General features: G+C 47.8%; 1 protein-coding gene across 2 annotated transcripts in view; it reads right to left on the bottom strand.

Moving 5' to 3' along the window:
* Nucleotides 1–2627: 2627 nt before the first annotated feature.
* The window catches only part of LOC142656375 (hemoglobin subunit beta-3-like), a 39483-nt gene continuing 21848 nt past the window's right edge, over nucleotides 2628–20262 (bottom strand). For both annotated transcript variants that reach the window (XM_075831291.1, XM_075831292.1), the window contains exons 2-4: nucleotides 4126–4248; nucleotides 3201–3423; nucleotides 2628–2837 (exon numbers count right to left, since the gene is read on the bottom strand). In XM_075831291.1, the coding sequence (XP_075687406.1) occupies nucleotides 2706–2837; nucleotides 3201–3423; nucleotides 4126–4217 (447 nt within the window). In that variant the 5' untranslated portion in view covers nucleotides 4218–4248 and the 3' untranslated portion in view covers nucleotides 2628–2705. The remainder of the gene's footprint in view (nucleotides 2838–3200; nucleotides 3424–4125; nucleotides 4249–20262) is intronic.

Below are 20262 nucleotides of genomic sequence, written 5' to 3'. Positions count from 1 at the left end.
TAGAGGTTTTGCTTAATAAGATCACCTCATGATTGAACCCATGTCACAATTTATTTATTTTCACATGGCAAGATTGCGGCACACATGCAGAAAGGGGTTTATGTTATCAAGTGGTTCAGCTTTAGGGTGATCTGGGAAAAAAGACAATAAGGCCAGGATCACACACAAATTTGATGCAGTTTTTGGCTCAAAGCTATAGTCAGTGGCGTAGCTATAGGGGTCGCAGCGGTCGCAGTTGCGACCGGGCCCCTAAGCCTGGAGGGCCCACGGGCCCCCGTTTCCATACCACATGCTTATTAAATAAATCTTCTGTGCCATGAAGCCGGCACTTCCTGGTTACGGTCACATGGTACACTTAGTGTACCATGTGACCGTGTTGTCACGTGACACGTCTTCCAGCCTGTGCAGTGGAAGAATCGGTGCAGAGGACTCCAAGGTGAGCTGCAGAGTATTGTAATGTATTGTAATGTATTGTGTTGTGTTGTATTGTGTTGGCTTGTAATGTAATGTAATGTATTGTGTTGTGTTGCCTTATAATGTATTGTGTTGTGTTGCCTTATAATGTATTGTGTTGTATTGTGCTGTTTGCGGTGGAGGGGGGGGGGGCCCGTTAAATAACAGCCCTCCCTTCTCTCTCCACCGCAAACTGCACAATACATCACAATACTTAACACACTGTGGGTCGCGTCCGCCTAGGGATTAGTGTGAAGACCTCCGGGGGGTCGCGAGTCACTCACCGAGGTCCCGGTTCCATTCAATGCTGGAGCAAGGTGCTGACTTCTCCTTGATCATTCAATGTGCCCTGAGCGGCTCGACGCAGGCTGGCGGGATGTAGTGACTGTCTGCGCCGAGTCACTCATAGCACGCACTGGAGGAGGCGAAGGATCCTCCACCTGGCGTGGGAACGGGGATAGGTAAGTAATTATGTTATTTTTATATTATGCACATATGGGGGCATTATACTGTATGGGGGGCTGATATGAAATGGGGGTTGATAAGATGGGGGGCATTATACTGCATGGGGGATGATATGGGGGAATTATACTGTATGGGGGGCTGATATGGGGGGATTATTCTGTATGGGGAGCTCATATGGGGGCATTATACTGTATAGGGGCAGCTATGGGGCATTATACTGCATGGGGTCAGATATGGGGCCATTATACTTTATGGGGGCATCTGTGCGGGAATTATACTATATGGGAGCAGTAATGTGGGCATTATACTGTATGTGGGCAGCTATGGGGGCATTATGCTGTATGGTGCAGCTATGAAGCATAATGCTGGATGGGGAAATTAACAAAGCTAACAAGGGGCATGGAGAATCTAAGTTACGAGGAAAGGTTAACATAATTAAACATATTTAGCCTTGAAAAGAGACGACTAAGGGGTGACATGATTAACTTATATAAATATATGAATGGCACATACAAAAAATATGGTGAAATCCTGTTCCATGTAAAATGCCCTAAAAAAACAAGGGGGCACTCCCTCCGTCTGGAGAAAAAAAGCTTCAATCTGCAGAGACAACAAGCCTTCTTTACTGTGAGAACTATGAATCTATGGAATAGCCTACCATATGAGGGACAGTAGATGGCTTTAAAAAAGGCTTAGATAATTTCTTGGAACGAAAAAACATCAGCTCCTATGTGTAGAAATCTTTCCCTTCCCTTTTCCCATCCCTTGGTTGAACTTGATGGACATGTGTATTTTTTCAACTGTACTAACTATGGAACTTTGTTTGGGCATTTTACTGCATAGGGGCATCTGTGTGAGCATTATACTGTATGGGGGCATCTGTGTGGGCATTATACTGCATGAGGGCATATGTGTGGGCTTTATACTATATGGTGGCAGCTATGGGGGCATTATGATGTACAGTGGCAGCTATGGGGGCATTATACTCTATGGGGGATGCTATGGGGGCAAAATGGGGCTTTACGCTGTATGGGGAAATTTGTTTGGGCATATACTGTATTGGGGCCTCTGTGGGGGCATTATACTGTATAGTGGCAGCTATCGGGGTGTATTATAATGTATGGTGGCAGCTAGAGAGCATTATACTGTGTGGGGGCAGCCATTTGGCATTATACTATGTAGGAGGCACTATGGGAGCATGATACTGTGTGGGCTGAACCGGGTGTGTATGGATGGGGATTGGGTGGGATTAGAGGTGTGGCTTAAAAGGAAAAAAAATAGTTGGTTGTCCTTGTTTGCGATACTTTAAAGATGGGATGTATGAAACAATGTGTGTGATCCTGGCCTAAAAAATAGAAAAGCTAGTGTAATGAAGTGGAGTAGAATGGCAAAAAGCAAGAAGACTGCAATGTTGTTATTACCCATATATGTACGAAAATAGAAAACTATGGGTACTGTACTTTCTTTCAAAAACAGCGTCACTCTTGTCTATTTTTCAAGTGAATGGGACTGAGCTGCAATACCAGACACAGCCTATGGACAAAAGAGGTGCTGTTTCTAAAAAAAAACAGGCATTTTATTCCAACCTTATAAACCCCTTCAAAGAAATCAAGTGTACACATGAAATAATTTTAAAACTCATTTAAAAACCATTATTAATTATTATTATTATTTCCAAATTATTACATGACAAGACTTTTTTGCTTTGCAAATGCTTTTATTAGGGATGCTCTCCATACAATAATCCCCTATCTTAACTGAGGTTGCATCGCTTGTTGTGCACTAGCTCAGCTGTGGTAGCTGTGGCTAAGACCATCAACCAGGACAGCAAAGAATTTCTCCACTGCATGTTGAACCTGGGGAGTGAATGAAGCTCCAAGCTTGGCAGCCAGCACGATCACCAGAACCTCTGAAAAACGCTGTGGATAGAATAATACAATTTTGGTTGGTTTAGCTTAATTTAGTTGTGTTAGGGTTAATTGAACAAGTACTTGTAATATATAAATGTTACATTCTGTGTATCCAAATTTCCAGTTTAAAAGACACATTTCAGTGCACTAGGGTGATTTGTGAGTTCATATTTAGAGACATGAACCTTTATATATTGAAACTAATCTTGCATAAATTGTGTTGCTGCAGTTTAAGTGTAAACTTTTGTAACACCATTTCTGCATACTAAAATGATGTATTTACATTTAGTAGAAATATATATCGTAGGTCTGTCTATCTAAAGGTTCTTATACCTATAAAAACTTCATAATGTATTCGTTTTTGCTGTATACCTTGAAGTTCTCAGGATCCACATGCAGCTTGAAAGCATGGATGTCACTGAGGTTGTGGAGAGAGCCCTTCACGTTGTCCAGATGATTGATGGTTTCACTAATAGCTGACAGAACCTTCTTTCCGTGGGCATGGACCTTGGCATTTCCAGCAATTGCAGTTGGGTTGGACAGGTTTCCAAAGCTGCTGAAGTACCTCTGAGTCCAGGGGTACACAATCAGAAGCCTGTTATGATAGAGAAAAAACTTTTAGATACATCCATCTGTCATAATGTAGGATTTGAAAGGCTTTGTCAATCAAAGTAAGGACTCACACAAATTGCCATACTCTAGTGTCCTGTATTGAACAGATATGTAATACTGCATACATAGCCTGCTGTGGGCCCATACTCTGCTGCCATGTGTCATGTATATAGGCACATGTTCTATCATGTCTTATTACATCCCCTAGATGCATTGCTTCGGAGACACACTGAGTGCCTATGGTATCATAATATAATATCAATATATGGAAACATAGGGACTCTCTGTACCACCATACAAGCTCCATGCACAAGGCTTTGCCATGTGTATGAAGCCTAAAGCATGCAACTAGCAACAGGTTACTGTTGATAACTTTAAACATATTAGTGCAATAAGAATAAAAGTTGATATTGTCCGGGTTTCTGCAATAAACTATAACAACAAACTATTACAAGAACAGACATTAGATTAAAGCAAATATAATAAATGAAGGTTGACTCTAATCATATCATACATATACACATATCTGTACCATTTCATGGTGTGATACATTTCCAGTCATTAGTAATACTAATTTCCAATAATTTAACAGTTAATATTTAATGCTGAGATTATTGTTATTAAAAAGCAAGTGACAGTACAAGGGTAAATTACTTAAGCAAAGGAAATCTAGGTCTTCCATTACCTGGTCAGAGCGTCATGTCCATCCTGCTCAACATTAACCTTGGACCACACAGAGGTGATGGCTGCCTTCTCTTCAGCTGTCCAATGAACCATGGTGACGGTCAGAAGTTAGTAGCTACTGCTTCTAGTATGAGAAGTAGAGGGCTCTGAGAAATGTTCATTTGCCTGTTTCATTTATAGGGCGTTTAGTATGTCACGCCTACATTGTTATTATGCTGTGTCACCTCATTGTTCCACTCTATCACCCCAGCTTATACTGATAAGGAAATTATTTAACTGACATTGCTATTTAAGATCAAGTCCTGCTCATATGTACAGGAAGTCTGCATCTGCTTATGATGATCATACACAAATGTTTTAATGCACATGTTAAAATAGATAAGAAATGAACAGCTTTTTGACAGACAAAAAATGTTAATGCAAAACAAAATGAAACAACTTGAAAAAGTGATGGTATCAGCTAATAGGTTAAATATTCAATTAATATGTTGACTGTTGACCACACAAATCTTCGGAGTGCCCAGACCTCCATTGGAATAAGTTTAGTCAATTGCTGGTCCATTTAGACTCAGGATTCATAACTACTCAACAGTACTGTATATAATATGGGAATAAGAAAACCTCTCAGATACATGCAAGGACATTATAATTTGGCTCTCCATATGTGAAATCCATCTTAACTGTAGACAGGCTTTGATTACACCTAAACACATACTAGAACCGGGGTTCTACGCTACAGTGACATGAAAGACGTATTATGCGCACCAACTACATTAATTTATTTCAACTCTATCAGTTTGAGCATGCGCACACAGTCGCAATAAACAATTAACTGCTACACAATTTCTCCTTCACGCATGCACGGACCTTCTAATACACTCTATACGAGATCGTTACTAAGTTGACACGACTCCAACTAGTAGGCACAGGAACAAGAACACAGCACGGGATACAGGAACGGGTAACAACTGGAAAGGGAAACACTAAGGGACCATTTGCAAGACAGACTGGGAAAAACAATGCTCAGGCAAGTAACAGAACGGCTGGGGCCTTCTTATAGTCCAGGAAATCATGTGTGTTGATGATGATCATTTCCTACATGTGCGTGCGCTAGCCCTTTAAGAGTGGGCATGAGCGTACGCGCACACCCTACGGGACACAGCGGACCGGAGCGGAAGTGACAGATCCATAGCTGCGGGCGTCAGGAGGTGATTGGACCCGACGGCCCGCGGCCATGGACGCTACAGTATCCCCCCTCTTACGCCCCCTCTTCTTGGGACCAGAGCGAGAGAGGAACTTCTTAACGAGAGCAGGGTCATTGAGGTTCTCCTCCGGCTCCCAGGACCTCTCCTCGGGACCAAACCCTCTCCAGTCCACCAAATAGAAAGTCCTTCCTCCTACCCACTTGCAGTCCAGGATCTCCATCACCTCGAACACATCAGAAGAACCGCTGTGAGCAGTTGTGGAACAGGAAGTCTTGCTGTAGCGGTTCAGGACCACTGGTTTCAAGAGGGACACATGAAAGGAGTTGGGGATTCTGAGGGTAGGAGGCAGCTGCAGTTTATAGGAGACAGGGTTAATCTGTTGCAGAATCTCAAAAGGACCGAGGAACCTGGGAGCAAACTTGTATGATAGCACCTTCAAACAAATGTTCCGTGAGGACAGCCAGACCTTGGTACCTGGAAGATACTGAGGCGGCTCTCTTCTTCTTGTATCTGCTTTTCATTTCATGCGATTGACAACCAGCAAAATAGAGGACCGGGTCTGTTGCCAGATTTGCAGGAAGTCCCCAAATGCAGAGTTAGCAGCGGGTACCTGAGAAGTAGTAGACACTGGAAGAGGGACTCTAAAACGGAGTGGAAGTGGTGGACTTGCTTGTGTGGTTGTTGCATCCTGCTGAGGGAGGAAGGTCAGTGACAAAGTCCATTGCAATGTGCTGCCAGGGGTACAGGCAGAGGTTGAATGAGGCCGGCAGGCTTGGAGTGAGTAACCATGTTAGAAGCACACACCGTGCAAGAAAAGACAAAGTCCACAACATCCTTGGGCAGCGTGGGACACCTGAAGTGACGAGCAATCAGGTCTCAGGTTTTACGAACCCCAGGGTGCCAGCCAGGATAGAATTGTGTCCCCATCGGAGAATTCTTCTCCTGTCTGCTAATCGAACAAATGTCCTCCCCAGAGGGATGTCTCTAACCTGCAAAGGATTGGCAGTGATAATGCAGGACGGGTTTATGATAGTTTGAAGAGACTCCACCGTGTCATCCGTCTCAAATGACCTGGACAGGGCATCGGCCCTCACATTCTTGTCAACGGGACGGTAGCGGAGCACAAATTGGAAATGGGTGAAGAACAGCGACCACCTGTCTTGACGGGGATTTAGTCGTTGAGCGGACTGAAGGTAGGTGAGGTTCTTGTGGTCAGTGTAGATCAGGATGGGGTGAGCTACGCCCTCCAGCAGATGTCTCCACTCCTCCAGAGCCAATTAGATGACCAGTAGCTCCCTATTCCCAATAGAGTAATTGCGATCTGCAGAAGAAAAAAGTCGTGATTAGTAACCACATACTACTGCCTTTCCTTTGGAGCTCCTCTAGAACAGAAGTGCACCTGCACCATTAGAAGAGGCGTCCACCTCCAAAGAATACGGTTGAGATACGTCAGGATGATGGAGGATCGAGGCTGAAGTGAAGACTTTCTTGAGACATTTAAATGCGGACTCTGCCTCTGGGGTCTACACCTTGGCATTCACACCCTTCTTGGTAAGGGTGGAAATAGGAGATGTCAGTGATGAGAAGTTTGGGATAAACTGCTGGTAGAAATTGGCGAATCTCAGGAAACGCTGTATGGACCTCAGACCTTGAGGACGTGGGCACTCCAGGACAACTCTCGCTTTCTCAGGATTCATCTTGAGACTTTGATCCAATATGATGTAGCCGAGGAAGGGCAGAGTACTCCTCTCAAAGACGCACTTCTCCAGCTTGGCGTATAAATGATTCTCCCTTAATCGTAGTAGAAATTGACGGACATGCCTCCGATGAGTCGTCGGATCTGGGGAGAAAATCAAAATATCATCGAGATAAACAGCAACACAGATATAGAGGAGATCTCGGAAGATATCGATAACGAATTCCTGAAACACTGCAGGAGCGTTACACAGTCTGAAGGGCATCACTAGGTATTCGTAGTGCCCGTCACGGGTGTTAAATGCCGTCTTCCATTCGTCACCCCGGCAAATACGGATTAGGTTATAAGCCCCATGCAGGTCTAGCTTAGAAAATATGTTGGCTCCTCGTAAGCGATCAAACAGCTGAGATATAAGTGGCAGCGGGTATTTGTTCTTGACCGTGATCTGGTTGAGACCACGGTAGTCAATGCAGGGTCAAAGGGATCCGTCTCTCTTTTTAACCAAGAAGAATCCAGCCCTGACCGGGGAGGAAGACTTTCTTATGAAACCCCTCTCCAAATTATTCTTGATATAGGCAGACATGGATAGAGACTCTGGCAAGGAGAGAGGATTTACTCGGCCACGGGGGAGAGAGGCATTAGGAACAAGTTCAATGGGGCATTCATAAGTCCGATGTGGAGGCAGCGTCTCAGCCTCCCTTTTGCTGAAAACATCTGCAAACTGAGCAAACTGGGGGCAGTCCCGCCAATGACTGAGGTAGAGGAGGCTGGACACGATGGATCTGCAACAGACAACGACCGAGACACTTGGAGCCCCATTGGAGAACCTCTCTGGAATTCCAGTCCAGGACTGGGGCATGTAGTCGAAGCCAAGTATAATGTCCGTGGCTGCGGGCTGTCAGCTCCAACCTCCCCCTGACAGCCGCAGCCATGAGTCGGCAAGTGCTGGCCCCAGCCTCCTCCTCAGGAGACGCGAGCGCTCGCATCCACTCACCTCTGCCGGATCCCGTAGGGTGCGCACGCATGCTCGTCCCCGCTCTTAAAGGGGCAGCGCGCGCACCGGACCTCATGGATGACCTTTGACCTGTGAGTACCCTGGACTATAAGAGGGGTCCAGCCCCCTAGTTCTATGTCTGAGCGTTGTTGTGTTCCCTAAGTTTGTCTATGTGATGGCCTCCGAGTTGTTTCCTGTTCCAGTCCCAGTCCCTGTCCCTGTACCCATACCAATACTTGTTTCCAATTCCTGTTCCTAGCAATCCATACCTTCCTGGTTTAGCACGGAGCCGTGCCAAAGTCGTGTCGTGCTGCATCCACGTCTGACCTGCTTCACATCGCCTGACGTCCACCTGCTACTTAGTCAAAGCCGAGCCTGCCCTGCCGCTGTCTGAGCTGCCACAGGTACCTATAAGAACTATAGACTATCACCTGCTCCCTGTTGGCCAGCTGCCTTACCGCCACGGCGGTACAGCCCAGTGGGTCCACAGACCCTTCGTGACAGGCCATGGACCCCGCTGGTCGATTCAAGACTATGACTACGTCACAGGAGATGCGAGCGTATATGCTGAACCTCCGGTCTCGACAGGACCAACTCCTCCAGGCGTTGAACACTCTTGCACGTCGGCAGGAGGCACAAGCTGCCTTTCCTCCTACTACACCTCCTGACAATGTGGATCCTCAGTCTACACCTCTTGGCAGTATTGATCCACGCGTTTCTTTGCCACTTCCTGACTGCTATGATGGAGAAGTAAGTACCTGTTGTGGTTTTCCTAATCAATGCCAGATCCACTTCAGCCTGTATGCTAGGACTTTTTCGTCTGATGGTGCCAGGGTCGCTTTCATCATTTCTCTCCTCACCGGCAAGGCTCTTGCATGGGCGAACCCTATCTGGGAGAGACAAGGACTAAAGAGACCTGTGACTTCACTGCCTTCCTCCGGACTTTTCGCATGGTTTTTGAGGAGCCTGGTTGGGTCTCATTTGCAGCGGCCTCTTTGATTAACCTACGCCAAGGAGACAACTCCTTGAGTGAGTACGCCATCCACTTCCGCACCCTGGTGGGAGAGCTCTTATGGAACAATGAGGCTCTGGTGGCCGCATTCTAGCATGGACTATCTTCCAGAATTAAAGACGAACTTGCTGCCCGGTATCTGCCGTCTACCCTGGATGACCTCATCCTTCTATCTGCCCGGATTGATATACGGATCCGTGAACGCCTCCAAGAGATTTAACGGGAGAGGGTCCTTCCTAGTCTAGTCCCTATTTTTCAGCAACCCCTGCTGAACCCCGTCAACCCCGATGTCGATTCTCCTAAGAAGTCGGTAATAACAGACCAGTGTAAGTTATCTACCCAAGAGAGACAATGCAGACGCACATCTGGATTCTGTCTTTATTACGGCCACGATGGCCATCTTGTGCGCCTGTGCCCCCAAAGATCCCAAAACCTAGGGTTGCTTGGAGTGACGACCTTGGGTAAAGATGGACTTCCGTCTAAATTGTTCATACCCGTGACCATAGTGTCCGGTGAGAGAACGCATAAGGTCTCTGCGTATCTGGACTCTGGATCCGCTGCTAACTTCATCCGCAGAGATCTGGTGGACCTTCTGCAATTGCCCACCACCCCTCTGGAGAGCCAGTTGACAGTTGCTTCAGTAAATGGACTACCCCTGCCAGACCCAGTTATAGCCGTGACCAAGCCGCTGAGGCTCCAAGTGGGAGCCCTTCACTCCGAACTTCTGTCATTCTATGTCCTGCCCAAAGCTGTTAACCCCATGCTGCTGGGCCTGCCTTGGCTCCGACTGCATGCCCCAGTTCTGGACTGGAATTCTGGAGAGGTTCTCCAGTGGGGCCCTGAGTGTCAAGGTCGATGCCTGGTGCGTATTCGTTCAGCTCAGCTTTCTCTGCCTCGGACATTGGCAGGATTGCCGGGTCATTATGCTACCTTTTCGAACATCTTCAGCAAGAGGGAGGCGGAGACATTGCCCCCACATCGGGCGTATGACTGCCCTATTGAACTGATCCCTGGTGCATCCCTTCCCCGTGGTAGGGTGTATCATCTCTCCCTGCCAGAGACTCTGTCCATGTCCTCCTATGTGAAAGAGAACTTAGAAAGGGGCTTCATACGAAGGTCTTCCTCTTTGTCAAAAAGAAAGATGGCACTCTTCGTCCTTGCATCGACTACCATGGTCTCAACCAGATCACGGTGAAGAATAAATATCCATTGCCACTGTTCTCCAAACTATTTGATCGTATACGTGGTGCAAATTTTTTTTCTAAACTAGACCTGTGTGGGGCTTACAACCTAGTTCGGATTCGCCAGGGTGATTAATGGAAGACTGCATTTAACACCCGTGATGGACGAAATGAGTATCTAGTAATGCCCTTCGGCCTGTGTAATGCTCCCGCGGTCTTCCAGGAGTTTGTGAATGGCATTTTCCGTGACCTTCTCTATGTTTGTGTAGTAGTCTACCTTGATGACATCTTGATTTTCTTCCCAGATCCTATCACGCACCAGAGACATGTCCGTCAGGTTCTGCTAAGGTTAAGGGAGAATCGTCTGTACGCCAAGCTGGAGAAGTGCGTATTTGACAAGGATGCTCTACCCTTCCTGGGCTACATCGTCTCGAATGAAGGTCTCGAGTTGGACCCTAAAAAGGTAAAGTCTGTCCTGGAGTGGCCACGCCCTAAGGCTTGAGGGCCATACAGCGCTTTCTGGGATTCGCAAATTTTTACCGAACTTCACCTCACTAACTTCTTCCATCTCTAACCTTACTAAGAAGGGTATGAACGCCAAGGTGTGGACTCCTGAGGCAGAGTCCGCATTCAAAAGCCTGAAGAGTGCCTTCATGTCAGCCTCTATCCTCCATCATCCGGATGTCTCTCTGCAGTTCTCGTTGGAGGTGGACGCATCCTCTGTCGGTGTTGGTGCACTCCTGTTCCAGAGGGGTCCCAAGGGCAAGTCAAGGGTATGTGGATACTTTTCACGCTCTTCTCTTCTGCAGAGCACAACTACTTGATTGGGGATCGGGAGTTACTGGCCATTAAATTGGCTCTGGGGGAGTGGAGACATCTACTAGGTGCAGCTCATCCGATCTTGAGTTTTACGGACCACAAGAATCTGACCTACCTCCAGACGGCCCAACGGCTGAACCCTCGTCAGGCCAGGTGGTCACTGTTCTTTGCAAGGTTCCTGTAATGGCAGGAAGGAGGTGAAGGGAAAGTGAGCCCTAATCTACCCACCGCCCTGTCCCTGCCTACTTGCAACGACCCGCCCTAGGCGACGGGGTACAACTGGGCGGCGGTCCCTACGCTGTCTAAGTGCACGGGAAAACAAACAGGGAACACGCAAGGGAAGGGGCAGTAGCCCACGGGACGCCGCGAGGAAACGGAGCGGAGAATGAGTAGTCAGGACAAGGATAAGGTGGAGTATACCCAAGTGAGCACGGATGAGGAAGCAAGCCGGAGGCAAAGCAAGCAGGTTAAGCAGAACAGCAGCAAGGCAGAAGCACGGCAGAAGCAGGCTGGAGCAAGGAGCAGTGGGGCCAGGAATCCAAAAGAATTACAAGCACTGAGGAGGAGAACACAGCAGGTAATAAAGGACAGGGGGCGGAGCTAACTCCGACTGACCAGGCCGCGATAGGCTCTCCCACTCCTGAGCCTGCCACCCTGGTTGGTGGGAGAGGGTGTCAGTCGAACAGGTCTGGCCTCAGGTGTGGATTGATTAATCCCAGGAGTATACCTAGACGTAGTACCTGGCAGATCCCTAACAGTTCCAGTTTGAGCTTCATTATCGCCCGGCCGACAAGAATGTGAGGGACGATACCTTGTCCAGGTCTTTAGAGACAGAAGACACTATTGAGAGTCCACAGAATATTATCAATTCATCTTGCATTGTCTCGGTCAATCCCCTGCAAATTGGGGACATTCCCCCTGCGAGGACTTTTGTGCGCCTGGCTGATCATGGAAGAATCCTCTGCTAGGGTCACTCTTCTAGACTGGCAGGTCACGTGGGGTTACGTAAGACCTGGGATTTGATTGCTCATCATTTCTGGTGTCCCACTCTGCCCAAGGATATTGTGGACTTCGTTTCTTCCTGTGCTGTATGTGCAGCCAACAAGACCACCCACTCCAGACCTGCTGGCCTGCTCCAGCCATTGCCTGTGCCCAATGCTCCCTGGCAGCATATAGCGATGGACTTTATCACAGACCTGCCTCTCTCTGCTGGATGCAGTGCTGTCTGGGTGGTGGTGGACCGATTTTCGAAGATGGCCCACTTCGTTCCTCTGACCGGTCTCCCTTCTGCTCCTCAGTTGGCCAAGTTATTTATCCAACACATCTTCCTCCTGCAGCATATTGTATCTAATCGGGGCGTTCAGTTTACCTCGAGGTTCTGGAGAGCCCTCTGCGGACTTCTTTGCGTGAAGTTGGACTGTTCCTCTGCCTACCATCCTCAGTCTAATGGTCAGGTCGAGAGGATCAACCAGATTTTGGAGAACTACCTACACAACTTCATCTCCAATCAGCATGATGACAGGGTGCAGTTGCTTCCATGGGCGGAGTTCTCCTACAATAATCACACCAGCGAGTCTACTAGGAATACACCATTCTGCATTGTCTATGGCCAGCACCCACGAATTCCTCTCCCGGTGCCTGATACTTCCGAGGTACCTGCAGCTGACTCCACGTTTAGAGACTTTTTGATGATCTGGCATCAGACTCGATCCTCCATCCTAATGGCAGTGGACCGCATGAAATGGAAGGCTGACTCAAGGAGAAGAGAGCCTCCTCTGTTTCTTCCTGGCACTAAGGTCTGGCTGTCGTCCAGTAAAATCCGACTGAGGGTGCCGTCATGTAAATTTGCCCCCAGGTTCCTCGGACCATTCGAGGTTCTGCAGCAGATCAACCCTTTCGCCTACAAGCTTCGGCTGCCTCCTACCCTCAGGATTCCCAACTCCTTCCATGTCTCCCTCCTGAAACCGGTGATCCTAAACTGCTATTCCAAGACTCCCAGCCCTGTGGTTGCCTCAAGCGGCCCCTCGGACATCTTTGAGGGCAAGGAGATCTTGGACATCAAGAGAGTGAGAGGAAAGACTTTTTATTTGGTGGATTGGAGGGGGTTTGGTACCGAAGAGAGCTCCTGGGAGCCAGAGGAGAACCTCAATGCCCCTACTCTTCTGAAGAAGTTTCTGTCTCGCTCTGGTCCCAAAAAGAGACGGCGTAAGAGGGGGGATACTGTAATGTTCGTGGCTGCGGACTGTCAGCTCAAACCTCCCCCTGACAGCCGCAGCCACGAGTTGGCAAGTGCTGGCCCCAGCCTCCCCCTCAGGAGATGCCAGCGCTCACATCCACTCACCTCTGCCGGATCCCGTAGGGTGCGCGCGCATGCTCATCCCCGCTCTTAAAGGGGCAGCGCACGCACCGAATCTCATGGACGACCTTTGACCCGTGAGTACCCTGGACTATAAGAGGGGTCCAGCCCCCTAGTTCTATGCCTGAGCGTTGCTGTGTTCCCTAAGTTTGTCTATGTGATGGCCTCCTAGTTTGTTCCTATCCCAGTCCCAGTCTCAGTCCCTGTTACTGTCCCTGTACCTATGCTTGTTTCCAGTTTCTGTTCCTAGCAATCCATAGCTTCCTGGTTTAGCACGGAGCTGTGCCAAAGTCGTGTCGTGCTGCATCCACGTCTGACCTGCTTCACATCGCCTGACGTCCGCCTGCTACTTAGTCCAAGCCGAGCCTACCCTGCCGCTGTCTGAGCTGCCACAGATACCTATCAGAACTATAGGCTATCACCTGCTCCCTGTTGGCCAGCTGCCTTACCGCCACGGCGGTATGGCCCAATCGGTCCACAGACCCTTCGTGACACCAAAGCAGGCCCAGCAGAACAGGATTGATGGCCTTGGGCAAAACAAGGAAAGAAATTAGTTCAGAATGAAGGACTCCAACCTTGAGCTTCAACAGCTTGGTCTTAGAAACGATGGAATCAGGCAGAGGCAGTCCATTCACTGAGGCAACAGCTAAAGATGGCAGAAGGCAGCTGGCCAAACAACAGAGAACAACAGAAATACAAAGTTCCGCACAAGGGTACCTGGATAGTCCAGACAGTGGCCGCAGCTTTGGCACGGATGGAGGTGGGTGAAGCAGGTAACGCCAGACGTGGTGAATCCCTCAGGTCGTGGCAGATTACACAGGACATAGGCGAATGACACAGATGCCGCCAGTCGTGACACAGGATGTGGCGGATGACACAGGTGCAATAGACACAACTCCAACAAGTAGGCACAGGAAGAAGAACACAGCATAGGATACAGGAACGGGTAACAGGGCACCGGTAACAACTGGAACGGGAAACACTAAGAGACCATTTGCAAGACAGACTTGGGGTATACTAACAACGCTCAAGCAAGGATCAGACGGGCTGGGGCCTTCATATAGTCCAGGAAATCATGCGTGTTGATATATTATAATTTCCTACATATGTGCGCGCTGACCCTTTAAGAGAGGGCACAAGCATGTGCGTGCACCCTACGAGACACAGCGGACCGGAGCGGAAGTGAGCGCTGGCGTCTCCTGGGAAGGAGATGGGGACCAGCGCTCACAGATCCATGGCTGCGGGCGTCAGGATGTGAGTGGACCCGACGGCCCGTGGCCATGGACGCTACAATCAGTACAGATTGTAAGTAATTAACTATTATGACCGATGATCCTTGACCTAGTATGACGTAATAAATGTCAGGTTGCCCTGCCAATATAAAGGGGATGCCATTTTATTAAAAATCTAATTTTTTATTACTCCTGACAACGAGGGTATACCATGTGAAACATTCAGCTTTATTTTTTTGTATTTTATAAATTCTGTTTTTATTAGCAATGGTAATAAAGAGCTAAAAACAGGTTCACAACTTAGTGAAATGCAAGTGCAGTATGTAAACATAAAAGAAAAACAACAAAGGTCAGATTATTAGTCAATGCAAATCAGATTGATAGTCCATGTAGACTGGAATGGGAGAAACCTTGAAGAGGAATTAAGGGGAGAAGGGGGGAGGGGTGAGAGGGGAGAGAGGGAAGAGAGGGAAAAGGGTGGGTAGGGAGGGAGATGGGGGCATTCCTTGGCATCCTTCCAATAAACATCTTCCCCATACCAGGAATGACGTTAAGATAACAAGGAGATGTATTGAGGCGAGTTCTCAAAGCTTGCCCAATAAAACCAGGAGTGCACGAATTTGTCATGTGTGACCCGTAGAGAGGCCGTGAGCTCCTCCATACATTTCACCTCCTGGATTTTCTGAAACCAAAGGCGCATTGTAGGTGGGTCAACTTGCTTCCACATGCGTGAGCCATGTTAACTAAGTGACGTACCACCGAATTCTTGTATGCAGAGATCGGGATGTCACACAGATGAAGCAGGAAGACATCAGGTGACTTAGGGAGTGTTAAGTCAGTAAGTTTAGAGGTGATGTGCCAGACATTGTCCCAGAAGACAGTCAGCCTGAGACAGCTCCAAAAGGTATGTAAGAGGTCACCTACTTGGGTATCACACCTCCAGCACATGGGGGAGACCTCGGGATAAAAACTGTGGAGTTTGGAGAGGACTCATACCATCTCGTCAGTATCTTAAAGCCCGCTTCCTGAATTCTACTCGATATGGAGGATTGATGTGTCATGTGTACAACCAATTACGGTAGTCTGCTGTAAAAGTAGGGGTAAGGTCCGGCGCCCATTTGGACAAATATGGAGGGTGTGAGTCTTCCGCTGTAAAAAATGACAGAGTTGGGAAGCCTGCCAATAAGGATGGTGTCTCGAGTCTATTTTGTCAGTTGTGATATCGTTTTCCAACTGTCATTGACAATGTAATGACGGGCTTGGGTCTCGCATGTGGTGCTTTCTTTGACTGAAGGGACCCGGCTCACAGCCCGCTGGGAAAGAGGGATTGTCTAGTATGGAAAAAGTGATGATGGGGTGGGGGAAATGTTGCAGCGTTTGAATGTGAGTGATGCTACATGTAGTGTGGGTCCGATAAGTGGATGGGATCTTATATGTGATGCGAGTTGGTCTAGCATCCATGGGGTGGCGTATATGGGCTGTGGCGACAAGAATTGTTCTAGTTTTACCCAAGTCTACAATGCGAACCAGATGTGCTGCCTGATAGTAGAGATGGATATCTGGTAGCCCCAGATCTTCGTTATGCTTCGCGTGGACGAGGGTCGTGCGGACAATGCGAGACGGTTTACGGAACCAAATAAATTTGATTAGTAAGTAGGAGAGGGAGAGAAAGAATAGGCATGGCAGTTGTATGGGGAGTGCTTGAAAGAAGTACAACAGGCGAGGTAACACGTTAATCTTGAATATGGAACAGCAACTGAACCAGGTCAAGGTCCCTTTGGACCATCTGTCAAGGTCCCCCTTGATTGTTCCTAGCAGGTGAGGGTAATTACAAGATTAGAATTGGGAGAGCTTGTTTGCAATGTGTATCCCTAGGTATTTGATTGAGCTGGGAGCCCATCTGAAAGGGAAGGAATCCGCCAGGGCTGTCGCCAATTGGGTTGGAAGGGATACATTGAGTGTCTCCGATTTTTGAAAGTTTATTTTGAAATTGGACAGAGATGCAAATGTTTTAAACTTAGCTAATATGTTGCCTATCGAGATATGGGGGCGGAAAATGAAAAACAAGAGGTCATCAGCATATGCTGCTACTTTGTGCTGCGTGTCCCCGACTATGGCACCTACGATATCTGAGTTATTATGACAAACAAAGGATTCTAGACACAGAATGAAAATCAGGGGGATAGCAGGCAACCCTGGCGGGTTCTGTTAGTGGCAAGGAAAGAGGAGGAACTATGGCCGTTGACCTTCATGGATGCTGAGGGAGATGAGTATAAGCTCAAAATCTAGCTAAGCATTCTTTGGCCCAGACCTATGTAAGATGGAGTCTCTCAGAGAAATGACCAGTCTGCCAGTTTAACATTTTCTCGTCATCCATGGGGAGCAGGAATGCTGGAAAAGGAGGTAGTGATGTGTTCAATGAGATCAATGCCCCTGATAGTATTATCTCTGGCCTCTCTCACTGGAAGAAAGCCTGTCTGGTCCCCATCTTTATTGTGGACAGGAATGGAGTCAGTCGTGTGGCTAAGATCTTGGAGTATAGTTTGAGATCTAACTTTGGAAGGGAGATGGGGCGGTAACTAATGCAGAGGGAATGGTCATTACCGTCTTTGAGAATTACTGTTGTGGGCTCTCAATGTATCTACTGGCATCTTTCTGCCTTTGGGGATAGCACGAAACGGCGGGTGAGGAAGGAGGCTAATTTCTTGCAATAAGGTAATGATAGGCCATAAGGGCCTGGGGCCTTACCCGGTGGGAACGATTTAAGGGCCAAGTTCAACTCTTCCTCCGAAATTGTGGATTATAACACTTCTATAACCTCCGGTGTGATGTGACCCAAAACGGAGGTCTGGAGATAAAATCTGATGGTACTGAGTCTGGGGTTGGGGGGTAGGTCACCTGAAGTTCAGGGCAGGTTGTATAGCTCAAAATAGTAGGAGTAGAAAATGTCTTCGATTTTTCCAGGGGTATGCACCCGCATGTCATTGGGGGTATTTTTTTTTACATAGTTACATAGTTTGTGCGGTTGAAAAAAGACACATGTCCATCACCTTCTTTGTATTTTTTCCAACTCCAGGGCATCCTTTCTATGAACTGGAGCCCAGAACTGAACTGCATATTCTAGATGAGGCCTCACTAATGCTTTGTAAAGTGGCAATATTACATCCTTGTCCCGCGAGTCCATGCCTCTTTTAATACACGATAATATCCTGCTGGCCTTTGAAGCAGCTGATTGACACTGCATGCTGTTATTTAGTTTATGATTTAAAAGTACACCCAGATCCTTCTCAACAAGTGAATCCCCCAGTGTAGCGCCCCCTAGGACATATGATGCATGCAGGTTGTTGGTACCCAGATGCATAACTTTACATTTATCTACATTAAACTTCATTTGCCAACTGGATGCCCAAACACTTAGGGCTTATTCAGACGAACGTGATATATGTCCGTGCACGGACCTATATTAGTCTATGGGGCCATGCAGACAGTCCGTGATTTTTGCGCAGCATGAGTCCGCTGCGTAAAACTCACATGTCTGTTCTTTGTGCGTTTTTCGCGTATCACGCACCCATTGAAGTCAATGGGTGCGTGAAAATCACGTGCACCACACTGAAGCACTTCCGTGGGATGTGCGTGATTCGCGCAACAGCTGTAAAACTATGACTGTTAACAGAAAAGCACCACGTGCTTTTCTGTTTACAAGCATCCAAACGGAGTGTCATAATGATGGCGGCTGCGCGAAAATCACGAAGCCGCGCATCATGTGGTGTTGACACACGGAGCTGTTAAGTGCCTTTTGCGCACGCAAAACGCCGCGTTTTTTGCGTGCGCAAAACGCACGCGCTCGTGTGAATCCCCCCTTATTTTGTTTAAATCCGCTTACAATTCACTAACATCTTCTATAGACTGAACTATATTACATAGCTTGGTGTCATCTGCAAAAGTAGAAATAGTGCTATTAATCCCATCCTCTATATCATTAATAAATAAGTTGAATAATAGTGGTCCCAGCACTGAACCCTGGGGTACACCACTTATAACCGGGGACCATTCAGAGAAGGAATCATTGACCACAACTCTCTGGATACGGTCCTTGAGCCAATTCTCAATCCAATTACAAACTATATTTTATAAACCTATAGTCCTTAATTTACCCATTAGACCTCTATGAGGGACAGTGTCAAATGCCTTTGAAAAGTCCAAAAACACTATATCCACAGCGGCCCCTCTGTCTAGGCTTCTGCTCACCTCTTCACAAAAACAGATCAGGTTAGTTTGACAACTTCTGTCCTTAGTAAAACCGTGCTGGCTGTCACTTATAATACTATTTTTTGTCACATGATGCTGTATATAGTCCCTCAATAGCCCCTCAAACCAGGGGCATAACTAGGAAAGACTGGGCCCATGGCCGGCCTTAGCTATGTGCGACACGTGCGGTCGCACAGGGCGCCGGCCGCCATGCTGCAAGGGGGGCGCAAGTGGGTACGAGCAGAAGAGAGGAGAAATGTTCCTCCCTCTGCACTGCTGCGTGAAGTGAGCGCTGATTGGAGGAGCAGCAGCAGGTGCTTCTGTCTGCTCCACCAATCGGCACAGCCTGTACTGCAGTGTCACACACACTCAGCACCTCATGCAGCTCCTTCTTGCTGTGCTGCTGCCCCAGTGAAGACTCCTCCACGGAGCTCCAGACTCAGGTAAGAGCAGAGGCTTTAGCTTAATCTATGTCTATTTATGTGCAGTGTGAGGGAGGGGGAGAGAGGGGGCTTTATTTGATGTGTAACAGGATGTTTTGTTTTTTTTTAAAAGATCGATTTTGTGGGGGAGGGGAGGTTAGGTTAGAGGTACTTTGAGTGTGTATTTTTTACAGATCGATTTTGTGGGGGAGGGGACATTGCCCTAAATGCTATAGGAGTGGGGGGATTCTTTATACATGTATTTTGTGGGGAGGGGGACTTCTGTATAGTTTATTTAGTGGTGTAGGAGCTTATTATGAATCATGGGGGAGGGGAACTTAGCGTTATGTATGGGGAGAAAGGATTCTTTAGGGTACGGCCACACGGAGCGGCCCTCACATTGTCGCAACACGGCCAACAACCGCGCTGGCACTATGTAGGAGCGGCTGTCCAATACCTCGTTAAGGGGTATTCCGGTTACATTCGCATGCACACTGCCGCTCCATTCATTCTCTATGGGAGCGCCGGAGATAGCCGAGTGCAGTGTTCTGCTTTTTCCGGCGCTCCCATAGAGAATGAATAGGGGGTAAGTTGTTGTAATTTGCAAAATCGTGCGGCCATAAAGGGTGTATTAATTCATGGCCGCACGATAACGCGGGTAAACCGTCCCTTTATCTGCAAAATTGTGCGGCCATGAATTAATACACCCTTTATGGCCGCACGATTTTGCAAATTACAACAACTTACCTCCTATTCATTCTCTATGGGAGCGGCGGAAAAAGCAGAACACTGCACTCGGCTATCTCCGGCGCTCCCATAGAGAATGAATGGAGCGGCAGTGTGCGTGTAACCAGAATACGTGCGGCCACTAACAGGCTGTTTGACAGCCGCACTGAACATGGTGGCGGCGTGGTTGTTAGCTGCGTTGCGACCGTGTCAGGGCCGCTCCGTGTGGCCTTACCCTTAGGCTGGA

The sequence above is a fragment of the Rhinoderma darwinii genome, chromosome 6 (assembly GCF_050947455.1).
Source record: "Rhinoderma darwinii isolate aRhiDar2 chromosome 6, aRhiDar2.hap1, whole genome shotgun sequence".
In the NCBI taxonomy this organism is placed as follows: domain Eukaryota; kingdom Metazoa; phylum Chordata; class Amphibia; order Anura; family Rhinodermatidae; genus Rhinoderma; species Rhinoderma darwinii.
This window is presented reverse-complemented; position numbering and strand designations above follow the sequence as displayed.